Below are 16,662 nucleotides of genomic sequence, written 5' to 3' on the forward strand. Positions count from 1 at the left end.
CACCGGGCATAGAGAGAATGTTTTAAAGCTAAAAACCCTCCTCACGGGCAAGGCGCATCGCACACATTGCCTTGTCCCCTACTCCGGGCGTGGCCGGGGGCCCGGCAGCTGTCCGGGGCCGCGGCGGACAGGGCAGGAACAGCAACGAAAAGCAAGGAAAGAGCAAGGAAAGGGAAGGAAAAGAAAGGCAGGTCAAGGCAGGGTAAGGCAACGCAGTGCCGCCCCGCCCCGCCCCTCCCCCGGCCGGGCGCAGCGGCACCCCGGGGGCGCGGCACGGGTGGCGGCGTCGCAGCTCGGGCGGGCGGCGGCAGCGGGGCCGGGAGACTCTTCCCGCCGGGGATGCGGCTCCCCGGGGGCCGCGCCGCACGCTCCCGCCCTCCGCCCGCCGTCGACCGGGCGCCGTGCGGAGCCTCCGCCTCCCCGCAGCGGTCTCCCCCGCGGCGGGGCCGCCGCCGCCGCCGCCCCGCATGGCCAGAGCGAGCCGGCCGGGGCGCGCTGGAACAGCCCACGGCCCCGGGGGCGCGGGGCGTCGGGCTGAGGGCGGGCGGACGAGGCCGGCGGCCCCGGGGCCCCGCCGGGGGATGACTCAGAGCCGTGGCCCCTGCAGCGAAGCCGCCGCGCCGGGCTCCGCGCAGCGCCGCCCCATGCCCGCGCCCCCCGCCCGGGGCCGCCCGCCGCCCGCCGCGCCCGCCGCGCCGCGCACCGGATGATGCCCCCGCGGGGGGCGGCGGGCTCCTGCCGCCGGCGGCGCCTGGCGCCCCTCAACGAGGATAACGGGCGGTTCCTGCTGCTGGCCGCCCTCATCGCGGCGTACCTGAGCGCCGGCGCCACCGTCTTTTCGGCCCTCGAGAGCCCGTCGGAGGCGGCGGCGCAGCTCCGCTGGAACCGGACCCTCCACAACTTCAGCCGCATCTTCAACATCAGCCTGCCGGAGCTGCGCGCCTTCTTGCGGAGCTACGAGGCGGCCATGGCCGCGGGCATCCGCGTCGACGCCCTGCGGCCCCGCTGGGACTTCCCCGGCGCCTTCTACTTCGTGGGCACCGTCGTCTCCACCATAGGTGAGCGCCGCCCCGCCGGGGGGGTGCTGCGGCCGCGGTCCCCGGGGCGGTCGTTATAGCGACCAAAGTTTGGGGAGAGGCTGTGCCGCGTTGCTATGGCAACCGGGGGGGATGCTTACAGTCCGGTGGGAGCCCGGTCCTTGACACCCACTTTACCACGGGGTTGGGGGGATCGCGGTCCCACCGCCCGCCCCGGTGCACGGAGCCGGGGACCGGCGCTGCGCTGCGCTCCGGGTCCCGCTGGGGACGGCATCGGCCCCCGACCCCAGGAAACTTTTGTTGCGGGAACTGGCAGACAGTGGGCACTGAGGATGCTGAGCGGTAGCCAGGTTTCGCGGTGCCTGACCGCTCAGCTTGGAACTGGTTTTAGCTGCTGGCCAAGTTAAGATGCGTACGTGAATCGAGGCATTCGCTGCACCGAATCTCTTTCAGCTGGACCATGATACACAGTCTCGGTACATCCCTGGCTACAGCTGACCGCATTTACTCATGTCCAATATGTGATTAGGAAAAGCAGCACTTTATGAGCAAATGGTGACTTTTGGGGGGAGAAATTTGGGATTTTTTTTTCTTTAACTCTGACCATTTTTTATTCTACAGTATTTAAAAGCATTGTTAAGAATTGTGATGTGGGAGATTTACTTGGAGTAAAGCTGCAGCTTTCTGCTGCTCTCAGAGTATTGCTTGAGAAATCCTGTCCCTGACACCAGATCTTACCGATTTTGTCTCTCTGATGGCCAGTTGTCTTAGGGCTTCTGAGTGTAAATGTCAGGCTTTATTAGAGGGGTAGAGGTCCCTTTATTAGAGGGGCAGAAATGCACAGCTTGTTATTGCAATTAATTCATTAGGTTTGGAAAATGTTTTATCAATAGTGACTAAGTAATAGATTTGTGATGGTGACTACAGCAATGTTGTCAAGTATTGGTACTTTTTGCATGGAATAATTCAGTTAATTTTTCCTTTTCAAGTACACCCAGTAGTCCAGTCATTAAAACACCATTGTAAATAAGTGTTAGGCTGTCTTCATCACAGGAGCTTCTGGATGCACCATCCCTGGAGACATTAAAGGCCAGGCTGAATGTGGTTCTGAGCAACCTGATCTAGTTGCAGGTGTCCCTGCTTATTGCAGGGGGATTGGACTAGATGAGCTTTGAAGGTCCCTTCCAACCCAAACTATTCTACGATTCTGTGATTTTTAAGAGATCAGTATGACTGACCTGAATGGATAGACAAAAAAAGTTGGTGTGTTAACAAACCCACTCTCCTTACACCTGCTGTAGCAAACTCAGATGAGGTGTAAAGGCAGATCTGTTCACTTCTTGCCAACCCTGGCTTCTCCTCCCTGTGGTTATTGAAATGAAAAATGTTTCCTCTTCATTTGCAAGCATTTGTTTGCATCTCCACTTCATTGCCCTAGCTGCAGTCATTTGTACCGGGGTGGAAGGAATGAGAAACTGAGCAGGGGGTTTGGCAATCTTAACAGGTGTAAGTGGCTGAACTAAGAATTGTGTTGCTCATACTCCTGTAATGCAACGTAGGGCACTGCTCTCTCTTTATAGCCAATAACATCTACATCTCTCATGTGCAAGATTGAGGCTGAAGATTGTTTTTCCCAAGCTACAGTAAAGGCCGGATTCTGACAAGTGTCCCCCTGAGTAATACCTTCCTTTGGCATACTACTTGCTAGTACTTACTCCTGGATTACTTGCGGTGCTTAGTGTGAGTTCAGTGAGCCTGCTGTAGAGCGAGGTTTTGCTCTGAGAGAGGAGATGCAGCAGAAAGTGGCTGGAAGCAAAGCTGAGTTATGCCTTTGGGCACAGCAAAAGCCATGTACTTACCTACCTGGGGTACCTTTGATTCCTCTTCAGTTCACATACCATATTATCCTGGTTCAGGGCAATTCCACCTGCCTTTGTGTCACACTTAATTGGCAAGAAGAATGCTGTCATTACTCAACCTCGCCAAGAACTACCAGACATCTAGAGTCAAAACAACTTCATCACTTATGTGTGTCAAAGCAACTTTCTTACTCCAGCTAAACATGCTCCTATCCTAGTGATGCATCAGAAGGCTTTCTTACTCACTGCTTAACACACAGCAAGTAGACGCCATGTCTATCAAGACTAAATCGCCCACAGCTTACTCAGCCTCTTATTAGTAGAGAATTCCAACTTACAGAAAACTTGCTGCATCTTTTCAAGTCCTCACTCTGCTCTCACTGGTTTTAATAAAACTACTAAATCCTTCATATATAGGCATTGAAATGAAGCTACCCAGGGAGAGGGCTGCAAGCTCTCCTGGTCTTTGTGTAAGCTGAACAGAGGGAGGAAGGCTCCAATTCTTCATCCTTCTGTGAACACAAGGGTTAGGCACCATTGGGCTTGGAGAAAACTGCTCCATCCACCCTTCTTGAGCAGAGCCTTTGCTGAACAGAGCATCTCTCCTTCATTAGGTGCTTTGTCTCCTGTACTTCCCTGGCTGCAGTTCTGCATCTTCCCTAATTACACAGGGATGCAATCAAACCCTCTGGGTGAGAAGCATGTTAGTGGGGTCTTTAAGAAAAGGGAGGGAGTTAAACTGAAGTGTTAAGTCTAATCTTAATGCACTTCCCTGAATAGGCCACAACGTGAGTGGCTTGCAGTCCATAATTCACCCTCTTGATAGCACTCTGGGCATTCATTTTTTTATTATTGCATTGTTTGTGGTTGTATAATGAAATGTTGAATCTATTTTTCATTAGACACGTTCCAATTTTCACAGCTATGTAAGAAAATCCTTCAGTCTAATTTCTGATGGCTTGCTGTCAGTCTACACCACTCAGTCATTATTTTACAGTTCAAAAGATATTTTTTGTAGGCAATTATTATTGTTCTGATTTCTTTAAGGAGCACTGAGGTGAAATTTATTCTTGAGTCACTGGTCTAACTGGCAGTAGACTTTCAGTTGAGTTTTTTCCTTCCTTCCCCAAGTGCAAATCATGCAAAACCAGCACTTCGTTAAAGACTGAAAGCAAAGCATAACTCAGACCAGTTTTCTTTCTGGTAAAATGTTGCAGAGTACAGCAAAATTGATCATAGTTTTCCCCAGATTCTAGTAGCACAGATTCATTCTGCATAGCACATAAGGCAGCTCTGGGTGCCTGAAGCTCTGGATTTCTGATGCAGTCCATGAGTCTAGACTCTGCACTCAGATTTCTTTTCCCTCTCTTAAATGTTAGGCATTAGGTGCCTATCTAGTAAAACATACTGAGACATCGACTTACTAAATTCAGATTTTAAGCTTCTTATGTCTAAGTACACACGTTTCAAACATCAAGTAATACAATTGCTTTATAGAAATCCATATCAGGTATTAAAAACTAGGTCAAAAGAAGTACTCCAATATGTAAAAGTGATTTTTCAACCTAATGTTTTTAAAAAGCACCCTTACTGTGGGTGGGTTGTTTTGGGATGGAACATGTCTGGACTATAGGTGCTTGAGAAAGGCTCTAGGGAAGAAAAGGTGCAAAAGACCTTCCCTCTGTACAGCTGTGTGAGGGTTACAGGTGCTTAGGGCACAGTGTGTGGGAGTGAGAAGGACTGTTCATCCTTGTCTTATCCCTGAGGTATCCTGTTAAATGACTCAATATTTGGGTGGACTGACAGTTCCACCCAGAGGGATGGGGCGTGCTCTGCTCTTAAAAAGGTAAGGCACAGCCCTATGGTGACATGAGAGACAGGGCTTTGAAGCCCACTAAGAAAGACCATGTAATGAGAGACGTATTTTCTACCAGCTAACTAGCTCCCAGTAGCTGCCCTGTCCTAGCTTAACATGTCGGCTGGGTTAGACCCTCTTCTCCCTGGCTTCTCTGTAGAGACCCAGGATACCCAGCACATCATCTCTGCTTGTGCTCCACAACCTAGGCGCCAGAACCACTCACTTCTAAACTATCTTCTGGCTCTGTGTTGTAGACTTCTGAGAAAATCTGGAGGTCCAGATGTGCTGAAGGTGATAATTCAATAGAAGTGATGTGCAAAAGGCAGTTGGACAGCCCAGCAAGTGCATGGCAAGATGTTGGATTGCACTTACTAGGGAGTGAGCCTCCCTGAGAGCAGGCACTTCAGATGGTAATTTGGCAAGAAATTTCACAAATAACCCAGATGGTCTGTAGACTTCAAGGGGAAAATATATTTGTCCTGTCTTCTTCATTGTTGTATTTCAGGATATGAATTTGAGCTGCAACTGGGGAAGCTTCTGGCTCTCCGCGAATGCAATTTCGCTGTCTGTATGGCCAACATAAACCAAAGGGCGACAGTCAAACCAGAGCATGCAGCTGAACAGCATCAGTGTTGTGCTTTCTCAGGGCTCTGCAATTCTCCAAGGCTTGTACAGGCAGCTTTTGCAGAGGGTTCAAATTAGGGGGCAGTGACCTATAGGATTGACCTTCTTGAAGTTAAAAAATAACCAAACAAAAACCAAACGAGAAAGCAGTTGGAAGAGCAAGCAGTATTATTAAGTTGCAGTGTCAGGTTATTTGTCTTTGCCATCCTATACGTGGTCTGCAGCCAGCACGAGAGTGTGTTTCAGCTTGGTATTCTGCAGCCAGATCTGATTCCTTAGGCACGTGTGATGGTTTGATCTATGTGCCAGTGGATTTCCAGAAGTTATTTTCTCACTCAAGTAGTCTTGATAAAGAATGGAGAGCAAGAGGCTCAGTCAGCAGGTCAGTGATCAGCATATTTCTGTGGAAACAGGTGATCCTACAGTGATTTTCCTCAGATGAAGACTTGGCACCATAGCGATATTTTCTATTTGCCATAGCTACATGGGACTATTAACTTTTTTGGGTACCGCTGATAGGGATTTCCTAAATGTGTGGGCGTAAGTTGGATGCCCTGAGCAGAAAAGTAATCTAAATCACAGCTTGCCTTCTTGTAGTTGAGAGCAGCAACAGGATTACTTGGGGTACCTCCATGTAATTATGCAGATGACTTGAGGTGTACCTGCTGAAGGGTTGTGATGAAATAATTTTGATCATAGATTTGTTGGGGTTTTGTTCTAGAAGGCAGGAGGGAGGAACCCCAGTACTTTAAATAAAGCCCTTTTTAAAAGGAAAAAAGTTTTCTGAAAATATTATTTTAATCAGTGCTGCCTGGGGTTTGCCTGCCCTTGGAGGGTTATGCCAGACACAGAAAATGAAGCTAGTACTGTGCTTCAGTCACCTAAACTGAGTGAGTCCTACAGAGCACATCAGCTCAGATTATTTAATCTGAGAGTTTCAGAGGTTTCTTAAATATTAAACCCTGGCTATGAAAGCAAAAGTTTCAGAACACTAACATCAGTAAGGTGGAGATCTAATTGTTGTTTTATGGCTGGAGATGTTCAGTCAAGAACAACCGGATTGCACTTTGTTTTGCTGTGGCTGTGGAGTTTGGGGTGCTCAGCTGAAGCACTGAAACTTGGGGTCTCCAAACTGAATGTCAAGATGCAGAGCATCTTAATATAGTCACCCAAAAAAGCCAAAGCCTGTCTATAACATCAGGAAATAAAGAATTTTCCCAGCATCACATGAGATATGGTCTCCCAACTTAGAAGTCAGGGGAAGTTTTATATTACTATGTGCTGGTTCACGTTCTAAACAAAGACAAACTGGAGTTTGTAGTCAAGGCTTCTTCATTTTTGCAGCATTCACTCAGGTAATTGAAGGAGCAATGTCTACTTAGTGGACACTTAGCATGGCACTCAGTCTCGTCTTCAGTCATAGTCCTGCTGGGCAGCCAATACCTGTGTTTCAGTTCCCTATGCATTTACCAGAGCTTGGAGATGTGATTGCAAACCAAACGTTGGTGGGCCAAAATACCACTTTGACAGCTCTCCATCCACAGAGGTGACAGACATGGCTCCAGCCAGACCATCTGTATCACTAAGCAACCACCCTGTAAACTAGATATCGCGCCTGTAATAGCAGTGAGGGATTGTAATTGCTGGGCTTATCAACTGCCCTGTTTGCTGCAGGCTCATAAATCCAAATCCTGCCTGAAACCCTACAGGATGTGTTCCCATGGAGCCTGGCTGGTCCCTAGCCTCTGCACTCCCCCTTTTCTATCCTGGGGATATTCCCTCTTTCATTCTCTTAGATCTCATCTAATGCTCCCCTGTCACCTGTGTTTCCCAGGCACTCTTAATTTCTCCAGCTTCTGCTGCCTGCCTCCCAGTTAGCATGCCCTCCTCTGCTGATGGTTTGCTTGCTTGATTCTATTTTGAATATTTGTTTGATGTCTTTGTTTCAAGTTAATAACTACCAAAAAAAGTCAAAAGTAAAGCTTTACAGTTTCTTTATGTTCCTCATCAGAGCTGTCCCTCTTCCCTGGTGTTAAGGCTGCTCTTGACCCTCATTTCTTTTTTCAGTATTTCTTCCTTCTACAACTGTCTTCAGTTTGACACAGATCATATACACGTCATCATTTTTTCTCACTTCTACTGATGGGTCATCTTTGCAAACATGCTGTCTTGCTTTTGTGTGAACTTTAATTGCTCTTCATCCTGGAGAGAAGAGGAGAACAATCATAGGATAGATTTGCTGGCAATTAACTTCATGTAACAATATGCACTCCTGGTGGTGTGCTGGAAAATACAGCGTCATATCTTTATTTTAATGAATGCAGTATTACCCTGTCTTTGCAGCTACTGAAGTCGATGAAGGATTTCAACTCATGCTGTAGTAGCATCAGGGTTAGAGCAACAGAAAACCAACTTTGAACATTTAATCTGCAATTTTTAGCATGATGACAACTTGATACTAATGGAAACATAGCCTGTACCTATATGAGCATTGCTTACCTTTATCAAAAGAGGCAGTTTTCATAGTATGTCACCTCCGAGTGCGTATCCAAGTGCATTTTGGGAGAAGATGGGTAAGGACAAGGATTAGGGGAACGTGACAGTCATCCTGAATGCAATAAATCTTCAAAGTGATAATAAAACCTTTTGTGAATAGAAACACTGAAGTAACAAACAGAATTATAATCTAAGGAGCAATTACATAGCAATCTAGACAAATCAAATAGGTTTAATTTTATATCTCCTCATTTGCCTGCTTCTGCTGAAGTCAATAGTAGACCAGTCTAAGAGCTTGAGGAAATCCTACCTTATTCATTTTATTGGCACACTAGGCGTAACAAATGTAAGCCTGATGCTGCCAGCTCTTGTCATTACTGTAAGTAATACATCTCACCGAGCTCAGTGGGTCTATTGGTGACAATGGGTAGTACACACCTAGCTGTAGACATAGGGAGGTTTCAGTGCAGTCTCTCTTGAATCAAATGAGAGGCAGAATGAAAATTAAATCTAATTGCATTAGATGAGGCAAAGCGTTAGCAGCCTTTTCAAGTAATTAAAGCTTTGGAGTGGAATAAGTTAAGAAATTGAATGGTTTGATGTTCATGTATTACTTATATGGGTGAGGCACTGCTATTGCAAGCGTTTAAAAATCCATAGTAAGTTCTCCTTACTCGTTGATGAAAAAAGCAGCCGTACCTTCATAACCACAGTGATTCCTCATCAAATTTTAACCTTTCTGAGCTTATAGTGTTGCAGCTTCTTCCCCTTTAGAAATGATGGGCCAAATGTTCATTCTTAAGTCTTACGGGGGCAGATTTAATCACAGCAGAAATAGCAGCTAGGGGAAACGTGCACATGAGAACTGGGTGAGAAACTAATTCAGGAAATTTCAATTAAAAAGAAAACCAGATAAAATCATTTTGGTTCTTCATTATTGAATATTCTGTCATCTCTTTGCTCACACTGAGTATTGTGCAAGCAATATATCCCTCTCCTGAGGACAAACTAAAAGTACAGTGTCATTTGTGCTCAATGTGTATGGAGCCCAGTCTACTTTAAGCGCTTTGGGCTTGGAAATCCCAGCGGTGTAAAGATCTTAAATCCAAATTGTGATTTTAATGAGAGGGGCAGAAGGAAGCTGTTTGATAAAATAATCTGTCCATTTACAGAAACTGTTACCGGCAGAACTGCGAGGACCAGGACAATCTCAGCTAAAATGATCTCGATAATGTGGGGAAGTTGCTCAGAGTCATTAAATTTGAAAGTGGTCAAGGGAAATGCGTACTAAGGAAGGACGAGTTAAATGCAGAAATAGAAAGTGAGAAACAAGTGGTTAGTCAGCACTCCTGTCACCCCATAGTTCTATGACAGTTACTTAAAATTAGGTTTTTGTGCATTTGTGAATGAGTTGGAAGAGCTGCCCAAACAAAAAGAGACTTGAGAATTTGTTTCTTTGCATTCAGCTGGAACCTTCTGAAATAAGGGACTCATGAAATCGTATTTAAACCATTAAGAAGTTGAGGTAGATTTATCAGAGCTCTTTAATTAAATTGCAACTGTAGAAGTTTGTATAGAGATTTGGAGGAAAAAAACCCCAAAACAGTGGAAAAGATGTTTGTATGTTTGTATGTACGGTCTTTTTATCCTATAGGTCCATCTTTATATAGGCTGACTCTTTGTAAAACAGAAGAGGTGAGCCAGCTGTCAAGAAATAGATGTTCTCTGAATACACTAACTGATGCTTCTTCACACAAACAACGGTGGCAGAAGAAACCATTTGACAGCCTTTCCCATCTGTAAGGCTTAGAAAGCCCAGGAGTGACATCTTGTTTTATTAGACTTATTTGGGGAAATATGACATACACCCAAGACCACTTGTGAAATTCAGATAATGCTGTTTCTTAGCCTGAAAGGAGAAGTATTGTGAGATGTACTGGCACTGGAGTGGCAAGTTCAAGTATTCTTATAAAGCCCATAACGTCTCAAGACTATAACAAAATAATTTGGATGTCATTATTCTTTGTGCAGTTAAAAAAAAAAAAAAAAGAATAATATTTTGCACAACCTTGGGTCTACTCAGGCATCTGAAATCCAGTGTCAAGTTTCAAAAAACAGCAAAAGCAGGTGTGAATGCTAATGTTTGTAACACTCCATTTGAAATGACAGAGCATAAGCTTTTTCCTGTTAGGGTGTTGCTTAGAAACACAATTATCCACACAAAAAACATTCTCAGAATCATAGGAAAATAAGAGTTGAAGCAGCTTTAAAGGATGAAAAATCAAGATTGCAAGAGAAGTCAACTTCTGAAACAATGTTTGTATCATCAGCTGCATGGAGATTGTAGAAAGTTTAGAGGAGGTGGCAGTGTATGGCTTCAGACATTGGACACATCTCAACAGAGAGAAGGAATTGGCCATGCTTGTGGTCCATAAGCTATACCTTCATGTACATCCGTGGTTACTGAGATGGATTTGTATACTTCTTGGTTATCATGCTTTTGTTTTCTGCTGATTTTTGAAAACAGTTACTCTGAATTCAGGGCTATTTCCTCTGTCTGATGGTGTCTCAGCAACCTCTGTGGCTTAGCTGAGGTTTGGGACTGCAGTAGGACAAGGCAGATGTTTTTGCACACGAGCTGGAATGTGAGCAGGGGTTTGATACAGCCCCAACAGCTGTTAATATAAGATTTTGAAGACCCTTAGCCTCTAGTGCAAGGAAGAGTTTTTTCTACAGTAACATAACTTACTCATGCAACAAAGGAGCCTGTGGGCTATATTTTCCCATTATTAACACCACCACCATTTCAGAAAATATTATAGCAAAATGGTTTACCCCAGCTGTTAGGATAAGGAGAGAAAACAAACCAGAGATAGGACCCTGAAATCATCATGTGTGGAAGCAGCTCTGGATGAGCTTAGGTTGTTTCACAGGGAGTCAGGCTGCAACCAGAAGAGCATCCTGCTTTCATCCCCTTTTTCTGGAAGTCTTCCTTTTTGAAGTGGTTTAGCACTAATTTAGCCAATACTAACCTGTTTTCTTTTTGTTATAACAGCCCATAAGAGCCTCCTGCTGTGCCAAGGGGCAGAGTAACTGTCAGAAAAAGAGAGGGTTTAGTATCATATTGGTTAAGATTTGCCCAAGAAGGGTAGCATAAAATGAAGAAAATAGTTTCAGTCTTCATGACTGTAAACCAGAGTCTGGCCCCAAGAGTTTAGCAGACAAGATTATGTTATTTGAGAGCAATAAAACCTGAAGCATTGAAAGAAAGTTTATTTATGAACAATATGTTAATAGAGGGGAAGATTATCATGCCACAAGACATCTCCATCCCTTTACAGTCAAGAGTCAGCAAGAGTAATGTCAGTTTGCAAGTCCTGACTTTTTTTGCACATTTTGAATTCTTTCTCTTCTGAGTTTCATTCTTCTCCAAGCTTCATTCTCCATCATCTCCTGATGATGGGGCCCCTGGAAAGCACCCCTGTCTCTCATTATACATTGTGTTCTGTTGCAGTAGGATTAACTAGAAAACCCAAACATAAGCTTGCCAAAGATTCTGAGCCTCAAGCCCAAGCCTATTCCCTTTTGGCTCAAGTCAGTCCCCATTTGCTTGCGCAAGGTACATTGAGGAGCAGCCAGCCCCAGCCAGGGAACTGTAAAACTGTTTTAGAGACACTTCTGCTTCTTCCTTAGCTTGGTTCTGTGCCAGAGCAGCTTGGCCAGACCAGATGATCAGCCTTCTTCTGTATTGGGCTATGTCTCTATGATAATGATATTTAGTAGTGAGCAAGGGTGGGCTTGTTTAATCTTTGGTATGCGCTTTCTTCTCACACTGTGCACAGAAAGGGCAACATGCAGTACAACCGAGAAAAATAAGCTTGCCTGTTTATAGTAAATAAATAGAAAAAGAGTGCTGCTGCTGCTGCTGGTGAAGCTGAAGCTCCAGTCTTTCTCTTTTTAAGGGTCATTTATCACTCAAATTTACAAAAGTTGGGCCTCTTGAGCTGATACATGCGCCTGCTGAGTACTCTCTAGAAACTGAAGATCTTTCCTGGAAAGCTCAACTAGAAGATGTCAGCATAGAAAAACACACTCGGGAAACCTGCTGTAATGAGCAGCCAGGTTTTGAGAAGGTTATTCCTCTCCCCTTTCCTGGGGGATATTAGGGGGCACTCCCAATGCCTTAGACCTCATCAAGGGTTCCGAGAAGAAACCTCACCCTTAGTCCTCTCAGTTCCAGCATATCCTTCATCCTGAATACGTTGTTCCAGCTCTATCATGTGTGACACCTTCTCTGTATGGCATAGGGTCCCCTCCTCACCTGCCTGCTGACATGGCAAGATATCAGCCACACATGATAGCATCTCCATGTGCAAGTACCCAGTGTCTGGGGTCAGGCTTCATATTCCCATCAGAGGAGGTTTCCTTGCAGCTTCATAGCCCCAACTGGCTGCCCTGTCTCTGTTATAGCAGAGATCCTTCACCACCTTCTCCCCTCCAAAATTTCCTCTCCAGGGCACCCAAGTCCCCTCTTCGATCTCAGGACCACAGCCACCAGCGCTTCCGGTTACCTCCACAGCCCTCTCCATCACACTGCTCCGTGCTGCTGGTGCCTCCTGCTCCGTTTCCATAGGGCAGTCCTTCATGGCATCCTGCTGGTCTCCAGGGATGCCCATGGGAGTGCAAACCCCTTGCCCATAAGCAGAAATTACAGGTTGCCAGAGGAGTGGGGCAGTCCTGGCATCCCTGCCCTGATGGAGCTGCCATGCTGCTGCCCAGCCCTGTTTTTTGTCCTCACCAAGTCACTGTTGGGCATAATTTTAGATTAATCTTTGTCATTCACCTCTGCAGGAAAATATTATTACCTCTCGGTCTCTTTTTATACTTTTCACACGCACGTGGTAACTAACAACCATTTATTAGCTTTACCTTTTGGTTATTTAATGTCATGGTTGCCAATTTAATCACTTTTTCTTTTCAAGGAAGCTTAGGTTATTTTAGGCTGGCAATTCTATTAACTCTTTTAAAAACCAATATGCTATAAAGAGGAATGAAAGTGTGGCCATGACCTTTTACACAGTGATTTAAATCACAGCCAGCAGAGAAATGCTGAGGGTGATCGATTCGGGTGTTCACTGATGTTGCACATCGCAGCGCTTTGGATAACCAATAACCTGTTCACAGTTGTGTGTAAACAGAATAAAATTGGTACTGTGGAAAGCCTTTAATAGTTGCCTGCAGCTCCTTAGTGTTCAATTAATCATCTCCTGGCTCTGTTCTGCCAGTGTGACTCCTTTGAGTATCAGTTGTCCCAAACACTTGACAAATATTTCACTGATGGGGAAATAACAAGGAGCAGCAGCAGTGACCTGGATGTGCATTGAGTTTATCATGGTGCTCTTTTAGGTCACAGAATAGGCATCTTTTCCCATAGCCTCTGGTGGATTGGGTGCATGTATGCACATTTTCATGTACTGAACATTCATAGGAGTTAGGGAGAAAAAAGACCTGGTTTAGCCCACCCTGGTTCACAAAGCAAATTTACAGGACCTCTGAGCACCTATTTACTGTAGGCTTTGGGGAGAAAAGTCCATGTTAAAAGAATATTATTAAAATTGCAAAAATCTTATGAAATGCCAGGAACAGCCTGTTTATTCAACTTGAAGTGCTTTATATATATACATGTTACCAAGGACGGATGGATGAATGATGCTTATGGGTCCCTTCCAACTCGAGATATTCTATGATGGATGGGTGGATGGATAGATGGATAGATAGACAGATGGATGGATAGATAGACAGACAGACAGACAGACAGATCACAGGGCTTTGAGCAACCTGGTCTAGTGGAAGGTGTCCCTGCCTATGGCAGGGGGGTTAGAACTAGGTGATCTTTAAGGTCCCTTCCAACCTAAACCATTCTATGATTCTGGGAGTTGCATAGTCACTCAGTATTTTCTCCATGGGATAGCTATAAGGACTGCAAGCTTGTGTATGGTACAGGTTAGGCCAGCCCTAAAACCTGCAGTGGTATCTCATCTCTTCAGACATAGCATAGGTCTAAGTTAAAGTATCTTAATGCACACAGCGCTGGGGAGACCACTACTGTTCAGAGGCTCTGTTTCCAGATAGTAATCTAAATAAGATGAGATGTAACTGTACAGGAAATTTTATATTAAAGGCTCCAGCAATGGAAAAGATCAGAAAAAATTTACTGTTTGAGCCCAAAGGGGGGTATTTTAATAAAGCAGGCTGACAGAGGTGTTAAAGGGAAAGTAAGTTTTTCATCTGTAGTCTGAAAATGCAAAGCCAGGTGGAAGAAGTGCCCCGTGGAATTCTCACTCTTTGGGTAAAAGCACTGGATGCAGCAGAAGGTTTCCGTCTGTGGCAGTTTTGTCAGCTCTGAGCTGTGACCCTGTATCCAAGGCAACTGTTTCAGGATGTTGGGTGGTAAGGAGCTGTAGAATAAATGAGAGGTAGTTGTGAAATACACAGGTATGACTATCGGGCAATAATGATGAAATGTTAACAGCTGGCAAAGGGGTTGAAGGGAGCACTAGAACCCAAATCTGGAATATGGCATTTCGTTCTTTGGTACGGTGTATGTTACTTAGTAAAGACCAACCAAGACTATTGGAAAGCCATGAAGTAAAGCAAGTGTGGAACAGACATGAAACAAATTGCACTTAGTTTATGCGTCTGTGTTCTGTAACCTCCATCTATCAGGGGACCAGTCCTGGATAGAAGCTTAGTCTTTATGGTGTGAGAACTTCTATCCCTCTGGAACTGGCATTCTAGTTATAGGTGGTTTTTGTTTATTTCTGAGAAACCATTTGTTTAAAGAGTTATATTCAGCAATTTTGGTTTCTTTTGATTCCTTTAAATATAACTGCATTATACTTACATAACAGTACAGAAGTGATGCTGGTCTCGTGATCTAAGTACTGTTACGCTCTGGAATTTAAAATGATTGCTCAGTTGTGCTGACTTGGGTGTATGAGCCAAGTCCCATGGCAGGAAACTTGCTTAAGAAGAACTGGGAGGCTGGCTGAAAGATGCAGGGACATACTGTGCCATGGTAAATGCTGGAAGAGTTTCTTATGTTCAGTTTTTGGGGTGACCAAAACTTTCCTCCATCTCTGGGTAAATAGGCATCTTTAATGGAAAACTGTCACCCCCTTTTATCTCAAAGTAGAATAAGACAATTGGCCTGAGAGTAGAGCTCACAGGTACTAAAGCTGCTATTCCTTTTTGTCTTCTGGCATCAAACCTCTCTTACCCATAAGAAAATAGGTAAAAGAAAAGAAAGCAGGAGCAACAAGAAGCATATCACAAGTTTGTCCAGTCTCGCTACCTCTTGATTCCATCACCAGCTTAAGTGAATTAAAAATCCAGATGAGCAGAATAGTAACCACTAAACCTATTATGCAAGGCAGGATGAGGGACTCGTTAATGGCCAGCACTTATCCATGAGGGGCTGCTGAAGGATGTGTTACCTGAGAGTTTTTATCATCTCCACTAGTTCTGTTTGTCTGGGGAGAAGTAGTATTGAGCAGCTGAAATGAATGCTACAATAGAGCTGGTAGAGACAAGAAGTGGTGAGGTGGATTAGGGCAGAATTATCATGAGGGAGGTTGAAATACTGTGACTGAGCCACACAGAATCAACCTCAAGGTACCTGTGCAATATGTCAGGGCCACCAAAAAATGCAAAGCACCTTTCTTGGAAGCACAGGCAGTTCTGGATGAATTTGTTTCACCCAGATGGCATGATGTACTTACCTTAGAGCAGGGGCTGAGCTCAGAGGTGTTGTACAGAACATACCAGGACTAATGCCTTATGGTCCAGGTGGTGTTGAAGGGACAAACACAGCTAACAAAAGAAGACGCTGCACAAAAAGTACACGAGTACACTTCTATCTGCTAGCTGTTGACCTGAACTTGCTGTGTTTGCTTGGTCTTGCTTTTTGCCTGGTTTATGTATTTGTTAGCCCTCTCGTGGCTGTGATGGGTCCTTTCACCTGCGGAGCTACACACTGAATTTTGGTAACATTATACTTCAGAAAATCTTGCTTAAACAAACCTCATCAAAAATATAAAACTTCACCACCTCTCATGAATGATCCCCAGCAAATACTAAGAAGCTTCAGCACATTTACAACTTGATACAAACTGTCACTATTTCTCTCTTTTTAATTAATAAATGTGTCTAGCCATATGTGTGACAATAAACCCATTTATTTTGATGGTGATGTTCACATGCTTGCTGTGAAGCACATGTTTAACTGTTTTGCTGACAAGGCATGGGCGAACAGATGCTTTCTCCATAACGAGCTGGCCGTGTATCCTTAGCTGGCAACCACAAGCTCCATGGCTTTTTCTGAGGACCAGGCACTAGTGGGTATTCACCATCAAATGAGAAGGCTTCTACGAGCAACCAGCCTGACCCAGGTGATAGCTTAGCCCCACAGAGGAGGAGGAACTGAGAAGAGCTTCCTAGTCACCCATGTTAAGCCTGGGACCCCAAGTCAGGCTTCGTGATGTCTGCTCAAAGGTGGTCTTTTACCATGTCAAAATGGAGAGACTGTGGGTCCAGAAAACAAAATCTGATGACCTCTTTGGTAATTTTTTATTTTCTGGTAACACTGTGCAGGTTTTCACTGCCTTTTGCAGAAAAGACTATTTCTGCTGTGAAGAAACTGATGATGCAGTATAGTCCAAATTGCTGGCACACAGTTGTTTCCAAGCATGCCCAATCTGTTGTGAAAGAAGAACCACCTCCTTCCTCG

The 16,662-nt window shown here is 45.0% G+C and overlaps 1 protein-coding gene across 1 annotated transcript in view; it reads left to right on the top strand.

The window, feature by feature from the left end:
- Positions 1–261: 261 nt before the first annotated feature.
- KCNK12 (potassium two pore domain channel subfamily K member 12) overlaps positions 262–16,662 on the top strand; it is a 28,306-nt gene continuing 11,905 nt past the window's right edge. Inside the window, exon 1 of the mRNA XM_030499336.1 lies at positions 262–1,058. Within this exon, the coding sequence (XP_030355196.1) occupies positions 707–1,058 (352 nt within the window). The 5' untranslated portion in view covers positions 262–706. The remainder of the gene's footprint in view (positions 1,059–16,662) is intronic.

Source organism: Strigops habroptila, chromosome 10 (genome assembly GCF_004027225.2).
Source record: "Strigops habroptila isolate Jane chromosome 10, bStrHab1.2.pri, whole genome shotgun sequence".
Taxonomy (NCBI): domain Eukaryota; kingdom Metazoa; phylum Chordata; class Aves; order Psittaciformes; family Psittacidae; genus Strigops; species Strigops habroptila.